At 54.0% G+C, this 11,245-nt stretch overlaps 1 protein-coding gene across 1 annotated transcript; it reads right to left on the bottom strand.

Moving 5' to 3' along the window:
- Nucleotides 1-4,362: 4,362 nt before the first annotated feature.
- Nucleotides 4,363-7,006, bottom strand: FIGNL1 (fidgetin like 1). Its single transcript, XM_040964780.1, has 2 exons — nucleotides 6,944-7,006; nucleotides 4,363-6,603 (listed from the first exon to the last, which is right to left on the bottom strand). Exon 2 carries the CDS (start codon nucleotides 6,592-6,594, stop codon nucleotides 4,597-4,599), a length of 1,998 nt encoding a protein of 665 aa, XP_040820714.1. The 5' UTR covers nucleotides 6,595-6,603; nucleotides 6,944-7,006; the 3' UTR covers nucleotides 4,363-4,596.
- Between the last annotated feature and the right edge of the window lie 4,239 nt (nucleotides 7,007-11,245).

Here is an 11,245-nt window from a genome sequence, read left to right as displayed (position 1 = left end):
AATCCTCAGATGGAAGACCCCGTCTCCCCTCTCTGTGTATCTGACTTTGCAATAAAAATAAATACATCTTTTTTTAATCAACACCTGGTCTTAGAGCTCATTTCTTCAAGCTGATTTCATCATGCATGAAGTTCCTTGCTTGAACACCCGTCTTCTGCAGTGCGTTAGAGGTGCCTGCTCTGACTTACGTGGCCTGTCTTCAGCCCAGCACCACACTAACTCCCCCACGCCTGGGAACGGAGAACCATGACCTGATTCATACACTTGGTAGAGCTTCAGTAAATCCCGCCGTAACGAAGCAGGATTTCTAGCCTGCAGATAGCGCCTCCTTTCCCGGCCTGCACATAGGCCAGCCTTGCTCACGACCAGGGTCAAACAGCACGCCCACACCCGGGTGCTCAGGGCTGCCCCGGCCAGGTCACTGCCAGTCACCCTGTGTGTGACAGCAGTGCCAGGTGAATCTGCCTGAGTGTGCCGCCGGAAGATACGTTTGACCCAAAGAGAACTCTGAGTCCAGAGGCGAGCAAGATGCTTGCACAGCTCGCAGTGGCAGCAAGCACGAGAGCCTGCAGCATCAGTGCAGCACCAGGGTTCAGTTCTCTGGAGCACTGAAACACATCACTGTTCATTTGTTTGTGGGCAATTGTAGAGGGAGCACTGTGCATTTTCCACTCTAATTTAGGCCAGCTGAAAGGAATAAATAATGAAGAACTGAAATACTCATTTTGCATCAAAGCTTATCCATTAAGATGGATTTATCTGCATCATTTCCCTTAAATTGCAATCATGCCCTCGCTTTACTGCAATTTTCTGTGTTTTGTGAAATCTCGCCTCTAGGATCTCCCCATGCGCTCGGGGCTGCCTGGTCCCCCAGGCCAGGGGCGCGTGTCACCCCCCATTTCCTCCAGTGTGAGAGCTGTGCCTTGTCTGCAGGCCAAGGCTGAGGGGGGGCTCATCCACCCCCGTAGACACAAACGCATGTCTGCTGTTTGCTCGGCGAGTCTTTCACAAACCACGTTTGCACATTCCTTTTCTCAAAATGCAGACAAAGTGTGTATCTGGCCGCAGCACCACTTATAAACAATTGTGGGAGTTTTGATCAGTTTGGATTTGGCGGCCGGCTCTGTGCTATGGAATCTGATGTGGGAGGCGAGCTCCAGGGACAGGCTGGCACGGGTGCACAGCCACGCCGAGTGTGGTTTGGCCAGCTGCAGCCCCATTTTCCCAGCTGCCATGCCGGTGTTTTCTGAAAGGAATGAACAACCACTGGACTGTGGCTCTTCCTTCTGTGGTTTCCTCTAACAGAACTAGACTCCAAACTGGAGAAGACAGTTTAATTGCTGAGTGCATCTGTGCTCAGTAGTTTAGAGACGACATTCCACCGATTTGGAAACGTGTAAAAGGGGTGTTACCGTTGTCACAAGCATCCACCAGCTCGTGGGTGGAGGCCAACATGGAGGCCAGCCTGTCCACCAGGCTCCTGAGGGACCGTGCCTCTTGCTTGCCCCCTGCTGTACACAATGAACAGACTCATCTCAGACCGCTGCAGGGAACCTCACAGAAGGAACTAGATTGTTCTCCCTGGCTGGACATTTACAAGTTTCGATGCTCAAGTTTCGATGCATGTGTTCTGTGGAATGGGTACCAGGGAGTGCAGTCATGTCTGTAGGACAAAGATGGGATTAATCCACGCTAGCCCCAAGCAGCACACACCTACACCAAGTCATCAAAACCAGTCAGCAGCGGATATTATCAACTTCTGTAAATTTCATGCTAAAATTGCAGCAATTCCTAAAACATTTTATTTTCCAACTTTGAGTGGCAGAGAAACTTGCACCCATTGCCTCACCTAACTACCCAATGGACTGACTGAAGCCTGGAGCGGGAGCCACACCCAGGAAGGTTCACGCCGCGGCGTCTGAGCAGCATCTTACTGTCCCGCGTGCAGCTGCCTGCAGTCTCGACCCCTTCCCGCCCCAGCTTGTCATTAGCAGCTCCTGTTCGTTTTCACCATTTGTTATTTTATAGAGAACACAGGTGAACCTCGTCTTGTTAACCAATTTATGAATCAAAGAGCTCTTTGCCTTTCAGCAAAGAAAAACTCCTTTTAGCTCCACTTCTCCATTTTTTTAAAGATTTATTTTTCATTTGAAAGGCAAATTCTAAAGGAGAGAAGCCTTCATCTGCTGGTTCACTCCTCAAATGGCCACAATGGCTGGAGCTGCTTCCCCAGACCGTAAGCAGGGAGCTAGACTGGAAGTAGAGCAGCTAGGGTGGGAACCGATGCCCACGCAGGATTAGCTTTCTGTGCCACCACACCACCCTCCGGCGCCATGAGCTATTTAAAGTGACTTAGATTAATACACTGAAATGGTAATTGGACGTTGATTTTGCCTGTTCTTTTGACTGTTTTTAGCTCTCAGGATTTTTAAATTATGTCCTCAGACCCATTTAGGAAATGAAGAGCTGATGACATCCAGACTACAGGAAAGCCCGCTTCCCACGAGCTGCTGACAAAGCACTGGGCGGCGGTTTGGGGAGCGGGTTGAGACTGCGGAGTTGACCGAGGTCTCGCCTTCTTGGCTCTCCCCAGCTGCCCCACATCTGTGTGACACAGGGTTCCAGTAGGAGGCAGTGTCCACTCCGGGCCAAGAAGCAAGCAGTGAGGTCATTGTTCTGGCCGTCTGACCTCATGCTGAGGTGCAGTAAAGGGAGCAGGGACTGCGTTCCTGCCTTGCATCACTGCTGCGTTCTAAACAGCTGCAGCAACTCTGACCCCTTAGGCTCCAGCAAGGCTACTGATCAGCTAAAATGCACAACGTAGTATTATTAGTAATCTAAAATCCTGACTTCCACTTTGTTTCTATGAAAAGTAGATTTCTGGAGCATGCCCTTCCTTCTCCGTAGGCACCAGACGCACACAGGGGATGTGACAGGCAGGGGACATCGGAGGATGGAGTGCAAACGGTTCTCCTGGCCAAGCTTTGCAGCATGTTCCTGGCTCTGCGGACGCACCGAGGTGGACTCTGTTAACCAACAGACCTTAGATCTTCTCAGCCATGGAGCAGCGAAACCAACAACTTCTCAGAGCTATCAGAATCACTCAAGTAACCGTGGCAACTCTCTTTCCCACATCAGTGTCTCTAAGGCATCAAATGACCACCCCCTCCCCGGGGGTGACTATACTTTGACAGCAAGGAGCAGTCCCCTCCCCCTCTGTGGACACAGGAAAAAAATAAAGCTGAACGTTTTAAAACCTACTTTCCTGTGTCACTCCATGCTAGTTGGGGGCCACTTGGGGTGTATCCCTCTCAACTGTGTAGGCAGTATTGAAAAGAGAATTTTAAAATTTTAACCTCAAAATGCTGTTGAACAGCAATCATGTATTTCAAAGGGAAAAGCTAAAGTTGCAACAGTATAGCTGTTACAACCACACTAAAAATGCAAATAAAAATCATACACACAAATTGACAGAATCCATCCAGTGTTTCACAAAGAGAAGCCTGAACACAGCTCCCGCGAGAGCGCCCACGCGTGTTGGCTGGCGCTCCTCGGTCACTCACATTTTGGGATCAGTCAGTGCAGAGGCAGTAACAAGATCCAGAGGGCCTGGTGTCAGTGTCGTCACGGAGCTGTGCAGGCCAGGTGGAAATGCCATGCAGACACCACTTCCTGGAGGACAGAAGCTTGAGTAACTGCCATCGGCACAAGTCAAAGGACATTTTTTTTTTTTACAAAAGACCATTAAATGGCATTTGACATGCTTATGTTTAAATCGAGATGAACTGATCCCTGCCCTCTAATAAACCAGAATCTATTTACACAATGCATCCTTTGGTAAATGCGAACATGGAAAGACAATGCGCTCTACAGAGCAGCACGGGCTCCGAGAGAACGCTTTAAACACTGTTTAAAGATTCATTTATTCATACTGGAAAGGCAGAAATAGAGGAGACAAACATCTTCCATCCACTGGTCTACTCCCTAAGTGGCCGCAACAGCAGATGAGCTGATCTGGAGCCAGGAGCTTCTTCTGGGTCTCCCACACAGATGCAGGGTCCCAAGGCTTTGGGCCATCCTCCACTGCTGCCCTCTCACACAAGCAGGGAGCTGGATGGGAAGTGGAAAAACAGGGACACGAACCAGCACTCACATGGGATCCTGGCCCTGGCAGAGGGAGTCGTGCTGGGCCGTCTCTATTATTTCTGCAAGGAACACGCACTGTTTATAAGATGGAAGGATCCATTATAAACACCTGGAAACACGCACTTTTCAATGAGTGCAGATCTTAAAGGCTGTAACAGCAAAATATTATTTCATTCCCTAGATGTGTCTTTGACACCAGATCACACTTTGCTGTTTGTGAATGCTTTTAGTATCAGAAAATCATAAACAACATTACAAACCAACAGCTGGAAGTACAAGCTGGCACTCTCGCCCCAGCACTTGGTGAGACCTTAAATCTAGGTAACTACAGGAGTGCCGTCTGAACACTCCAAGTTGAGGTACAGAATTGAAAATATATTCTGAAAGAATACAAAGATCATCACACTCCCTGTGCTGAAACATGATCTTCCATGCTGCCACCTTAGCCGTTCACTTTCCACAACCAAAAGTTCTGTTCCAGTTCTCATAAATCTCCAAGTCTTTGGGAGACACACTAGGCCGCACAGTTCTAAATGCATTTTCAAAGTCGACATAAGCTATGGGTCGGACCTGGTCCGGGGTGATGGTGCTGATGTCAACGGCCTGCAGGCTGCGGATGGGGCCCAGCGAGGCTTCTCGGCAGAGCTGGGTCACATCTGCCCCCGAGAAGCCTTCAGACTGCTGCACGATCCGTTCCGTCTCTCCCTCACTGAGGCAACACCGCTCCCTGGACATGAGGCTGACCACGATCTGTCTCCTGGCCGAAGCCTCCGGGAGCGGAATGTACAGTCTCTTCACCAGCCTGCGCCGGGCAGCCTCGTCGATCTCCTGCGGCCGATTCGTGGCTCCCATCACTAGAATGCGGTCCTCAGAGGATGTGGTGGCTCCATCTAACTGAACTAAAAATTCGGTTTTTATCCTTCTAGAAGATTCATGCTCTCCATCTCCCCGCTGAGATAACAGGGAATCGATTTCATCAATAAATATCACAGCTGGCTGCTGACACCTTGCAACTGCAAACAGTGCACGGACCATCTTCTCCCCGTCACCTACCCACTTGGAAGTCAGGGAAGAGGCAGAGATGCTGAAGAACGTCGCCCCGGACTGACTCGCCACGCACTTGCCAATCAGAGTCTTCCCAGTGCCAGGAGGCCCAAACAGCAGAACCCCCTTAGGGGGCCCCCGTAACCCAGTGAAGATGTCTGGCCTCATCATGGGCCATACAACTATCTCCTTGATCGTGGCCTTAGCAAATTCCACTCCTGCAATGTCTTCCCAACTTACGGGAGGGCCATGGTCCAGAATCTCATTCATAATCAACTCGACCATCTTTGGCTCCAAACCCTTGAGGCGCTCGTCCACAAGAGCTGCGTCTGCAGGCCCCGTCCCGTAAGCCTTACCAGTCTGCACCCCTCCACTCTGCTCTCCCCCATCCTGCTTGGGTACGGGAGGAACAAACTTGCCAAATATTCCCCGGGATCTACTAGCTCCGAGAGATTTTTTTACACCCCCATAGGAGGACCCTGGTGCCCGCGGGGCTGGGTGACACTTCTTCTGTTGCTCTGCCCACAGCTGTTCTTTGGCAGTCTTGAAGGTGGGCAGGCTGCTCTCTTCCCGCTGGCCGTGCTCTTCTGTGCTACTCAAAGCCTTGCTCGGTACTGGGCTGGAAAGTGCATCAATGAAGCCAGAACCATAAAAAGCCTGCCTCTTCTGTGGGTTCTCACAGCCAGAGGGCAAGCAAGACTGCCGGGGCGAGAACATGCTTAGCCCCGTGCTGGCTCGCGGCGAGCTGGGATGGGCCTTTTTGACATTTTCAAATAATGGTGTGACATGGAACTTGGCAGGAGCCGAGAATGCAGGACAGGTGTCGGTGCTGCTGGTCACAGGGGGCGGCTGGCCACTGGGGAGACCCCTCGACACGCCGCTCCCTGTGCTGTCGCGCATGCGCTCTGTGTCAGGAGCCGAGACAGACAGCAGCTCACCTTCTCCAGAACCAGCACAGACCCCAAAGCTGGAGGTCCCTCTGGGGCTCACTACCGAGGCTGCAGCAGGTTCCAGCAGGGCGTCTTTGGATCTCCTGCCAGCCTGCAGCATCTCCTGCACCCGGCTCATTTTGAAAACATTGTTGATTGACAACCCAGACTGCCACTTGTCACTGTCCGTTTGCTGAGATCTTGTCAGAGCTAAAATGCTTGATGCATAGTTGTTCAAGCCAGTTTCAATATTGCCAGAATCAATAACTGCAGAATACTTCTCTGCGTACCTTTTGAACAGTCTGGTGGCACAGACCTGGGAGATCTCCGAGTTTGCCCAGGCGTACTGCAGGCGTAAGATTTGCGCGCGGTAGGCATCTGCCTTCTGTTCGGCTGTACTACTGCCAGATGTAATCACAAAATAATTCTTCTGCCACTCGCTCAGGTGTGCAGGCCTAGAGGCGGAGGTCTGCATTTTACAACCCTGCCACACAGCAAAAGACAAGAAAAAATCAGGATTAAGAAGAGAGCAAAGACATAAAACTTGAACAGAATTTAAAGACTTCTCTTAACGTGAACAGCACTGTAGGTTTTTAACCCTCAAGACAGATTTATGAGGACAGATTGCCAGAGAAATGTCTAGGTGACCAAGGATTTCAAGTGTTCAAGACACAAAGACAGAATGACATCAAACCTTCATTATAGTAACTCAATAATGCCTTTAGGAATTAAACTGTTTCCATTCAAAAGGCTTACATGAAAATGATTTAAAACTGCTGAAAGAAAGACCATAGCAGAGGAACAATGGGATCAGTTATACAAACCAAACCACTCAGGAACTCAGCCTGCCCTCTTCCTGCAATCCGGCTTCGGCTCTCTAACCTGGAGAAGAGAAAGAATTACTGACATCAGCTCCAGCGACAGACAGGACATCAGCATGAAGACTCCCATGGCTAGGCCTGCTGGGGAGAGTGAAGCACTTAGAGCCGGCTGGGAGTGGGGCCAGCAGGGAGACTCAAGCAGCTGCACCCCAGAACTGGTGCATGCCCTCAAGGCCCCGGGCCGTGCAACAGCATGGTCCACAGCTGTCTACTTAGTGGAAGGGAGGGACAAGCCAAGTCTTCTTTCACTTCAAATTTCTTCTCTCAAGTTGTTTTGTAAGCGTTTTACCATGAAGTTTAATTTTAACAGACTATAGATGCACATATTATGTTGTTCGATGTGTAGAATACACAATATCCATAAGAATCTATAAGTAAATTTCAGGGGCCTGGCACGATGGCTCAATCCTCACCTTGCAAGCACTGGAATCCCACATGCGCACCGGTTTGTGTCCTGGCTACTCTACTTCCCATCCAGCTCCATGCTTGTTGCCTGAGAAAGCAGTCGACGACGGCTCAAAGCTTTGGGACCCTGTACCTGTGTGGGCGACCCAGAAGAGGCTCCTGGCTTGTGATCGGCTCAGCACTGGCTGCTGAAGCCATTTGGGCAGTGAACCAGCAGACAGATCTTTCCCTCTGTCTCTCCTCTCTGTAAATCTGATCTGCCTTTCCAATAAAAATAAATAAATCTTTAAAACAGATGGCCTATCATCTCAGATAACAGACCGATCTATCTTTTAAAAAAATTTCCGTTTCCCGGGAAAAGTGCAGTAAAGCAGAAGCCAAGCACGCCCATGTTTCAGGGTTTCACTGTCAAAGGGTCTGTAAGCACAGGCTAATCCTTAGGTCCTTTCTGTGCCAGTCAGCAGCTGTGCCAAGGCACTGTCCAGAACCTGGCACCCTGGCATTCCCTGGGGTGGTAATGCAGCGCACACAGGGACAAAGGGACACCCTCTGAGCAGCCACTGGACCTCCTGTCCCCACTGTGGCGTCAGGACACAGCAGGTACTTCACGCGGTGCCCAGGCTGCCCCCTCAGTCCCAGCACCGGGCACCGGAGCAGCCCGCACTGCTGACCGCCTGGGCCCCGCACCTCTGCCTCGGCTCCTTGGGGCGCCCCTCCTGTACCTCCCGGGGAGCCACAGCGCCCCTGAGCTGTGCGGACGAACGCCCACTGTGTCCCCTGGGGAAGCGGGGCGCCCCGCGGGAGCCTGCTCACGCCCACGAGGCTGAAGGCAGACCCATAAACACTGCGGAGAGGGCTGCTCGTCGCTGGCGGGGGGGCAACTTTCGCACCGGGACCCGGCCGCACTCGGACGCCTTTCCGGCGAGAAGGCTGCGGTGCCCCCGGCCCCACGCCCGCCCCCCGGCCCCCACGCCCGCCCCTGGCACGCCCGCCCCCGGCCCCCACGCCCGCCCCTGGCACGCCCGCCCCCCGGCCCCCACGCCCGCCCCCCGGCCCCCACGCCCGCCCCTGGCACGCCCGCCCCCGGACCCCACGCCCGCCCCCGGGCCCCACGCCCACCTGCGCCCAGCAGCCGGCGGCGACCAGCTACGTCGGAAAAGCGCGGGAACCGGCGTGCGCCTGCGCACTGGGACGCGCTGGGCCCGCGCCGTGCGTAGGCGCGTAGGGGCGTGCGTGCGTGCGGTGGGGGCGGGGCGGCATTCACTGGGCGGAGCCGGAGGGGAGGGGCCTGAGCGCGGAGCGATGGGCGGGGCGGGCAGAGCGGAGGGCAGGCAGGACTGAGGGACTGATGGGCAGCGGGCTGAGGGCTGAGGGGCTGAGGGGCAGCGGGCTGAGGGCTGAGGGGCTGAGGGGCAGCGGGCTGAGGGCTGAGGGGCTGAGGGGCAGCGGGCTGAGGGAATGAGGGCAGGAAGGACTGAGGGGCTGAGGGGCAGCGGGCTGAGGGAATGAGGGCAGGAAGGACTGAGGGGCTGAGGGGCAGCGGGCTGAGGGACCGAGGGGCTGAGGGCTGAGCGTGGCGGGCTGAGGGCGGCGGAGCTGAGGGCTGCAGCACTGTGGAGCTGCGGGACAGGCAGGGCCCAGGGCTGCTCTTTCTAAATTCCCACCTGAAGCCCTTCTTACATGGTATCCTGTCATTGTCTGTCACGGAGACTTGACTGACCACCCTTTTGTAACATGGCAAACACGGGCCAAGTGCGATAGCCTAGCGGCTGAAGTCCTCGCCTGGCACGCACTGAGATCCCATATGGGCACCAGTTCTAATCCTGGCGGTCCCACTTCCCATCCAGCTCCCTGCTTGTGGCCTGGGAGAGCAGTGGAGGACGGCCCAAAGCCTTGAGACCCTGCACCCGTGTGGGAGACCTGGAGGAGGTTCCTGGCTTCCTGCTTAGGACTGGCTCAGCTCCCACCGCTGCGCTCACTTGAGTCAATCAATGGATGGAAGATCTTCCTCTCTGTCTTCTCCGTGTATCTGACTGTCCAATCAAAATGATTTTTTAAAATGGCAAGCACAGGCCACGGCCTCTGGAAGAGTCTTTCCCAACTGCAGTCCTTAATGAGCCTGCGTGGGTGTGATTTCCTCTGGCCCTGAGCACGGTACCTGCCAGTTCTTTCTGCCGCTTCCCAGGGTGGGTCCTGACAGCAGACACGGGGATGCTGAGGAAACATATTTTGACAGTAAAAAAGAGTAACAAAGGCCAAAGAAAACTTTCTAACATTTCATGTCTGAGGAACTATGACGTTCAGAAAAGCAGAAGACCAAAAAGCTGTTAGCTGGCCTGCACGTGTTTCCTTAAATACTGCTTCTTGAGATAACATGTCAGTTTCTAATCTGCCGCCTTTGTTCAAGTCCAGTGAAGAGCCTCAGGGATTGGTGTGGGTCTGGAGGGGTCAGGGAGCGGGACGAGTGGCTGCTGACAGCCCGGGCACGTGGCCTCCCAGGGCCCTTCGCCCGTGCTGATGCAAAGCTCAGCTGAGGGCTCAGCACACCTGGCCCTCACCCAGCCCTGCCTCCTTGGGCCTCCCTCCCCCGGCCTCACCTTGGTTCTCCCTTCCCCAGGCCCCGCCCAGCCCTGCCTCCCTGGGCCTCCCTTCCCCAGGCCCTGCCCTCAAATCGCCCCTTGTCATAGCAAGATGAGCCAGCCTGGGTGGGCACGTCTCTTGTCGTTCAGTAAATCCTGCCATTCTGTTGAGCTCTGTCTGTCCTGATTGCAGTCTTACCCACAGGCAGGCAAGGACCTGGACCAAGTCCAGCTGGGCATCTCCCATCTCCACAGTGTGCAGTTAGATGCCACCTCCCCTGGCATCTTCTTCCTTCTGACTGTGCCCTTAGGAAGTGTCCAGCTGGCAATGCCACCCTTACCCCCTTGTCATCCTTGACTTTCCTGCAGGCACCCTCTAGGACTGTCATGTGGTCAGCCTCGGGATCCCATGGTTTGGGAAGTGTTGATGTTCGCCATGTTTAGGAAGGAAGAGGACTACGGCTCCCACCCTCGTGTGGGCTGCCGGCTGCAAGGTGGCAGTATCTGCACCATGGTGCCACCTAGCCCTGTTGCCAGCAGCAGTCTTTGCAAAGGAAGAATTTGGTGAAAGTGTGAGGTTACCGCAGCAATGCTGTGGGCGTGTGGAGTGATCTGGGGGCTCATCCTTGTGATCCTAGCGCTGGGTGGTAGTCGGTACTAAGAGCGTGGAAACGTGGTCCGGTTTGGGCGTTTAAAAATGAGGCCTGGGTGGTGATGGGACTGGGTTGGGTCATTAGCGTGGAGCCCCCATGGTGGGACCCCAGTGGCTTCCTGAGAGGCCACATGGACACAGTTGTGGACAAGCAGCTCCTGGTCCATGACCAAGCCATGCCCTGCACTACCCTGCCCTTCTGCCAACAAGAACTCCACACAGGAATCCCTGGGCCTGTAAGTGCCTGCCTCGGGTATTCTGTTCTGGAGGCGAGGAGCCCAGGCTGACAGTGGCACATCCTTACTGGGTTTGTGAGCCCCGCTTCAATGCTTGTTGCCATGATACTGCAAGACCAGCCAGGTAATACTCTCTCATCAAGCAGCACAAGTTGTTCTCATTGCTTGGATCCAGGCTGCCTCTTGACTCCAAGAGGCTGGAGTCGTGAGCAAGTGAGAAGTGCACTGTGTTAACGCATCCAGGCCTCACGGCCCGACCAGCGCCAGCCACTCCCAACATGTGACGCACATGGAGGCTGTCCGAGGCATCCCAGGAGCCTCCCCGTGCCTGTTGTGGGAGCGGCTGGGCACAAAACAGAATCAGACCCACAGC

This window comes from Ochotona curzoniae, unplaced genomic scaffold, assembly GCF_017591425.1.
Source record: "Ochotona curzoniae isolate NIBS_2020 unplaced genomic scaffold, NIBS_Ocur_1.0 scaffold_3835, whole genome shotgun sequence".
NCBI lineage: Eukaryota > Metazoa > Chordata > Mammalia > Lagomorpha > Ochotonidae > Ochotona > Ochotona curzoniae.
This window is presented reverse-complemented; position numbering and strand designations above follow the sequence as displayed.

What these genes read in the sequence shown, in the direction of transcription:
- FIGNL1 (XM_040964780.1), bottom strand. Translation starts at nt 6,594, where the DNA reads ATGCAGACCTCCGCCTCTAGGCCTGCACACCTGAGCGAGTGGCAGAAG.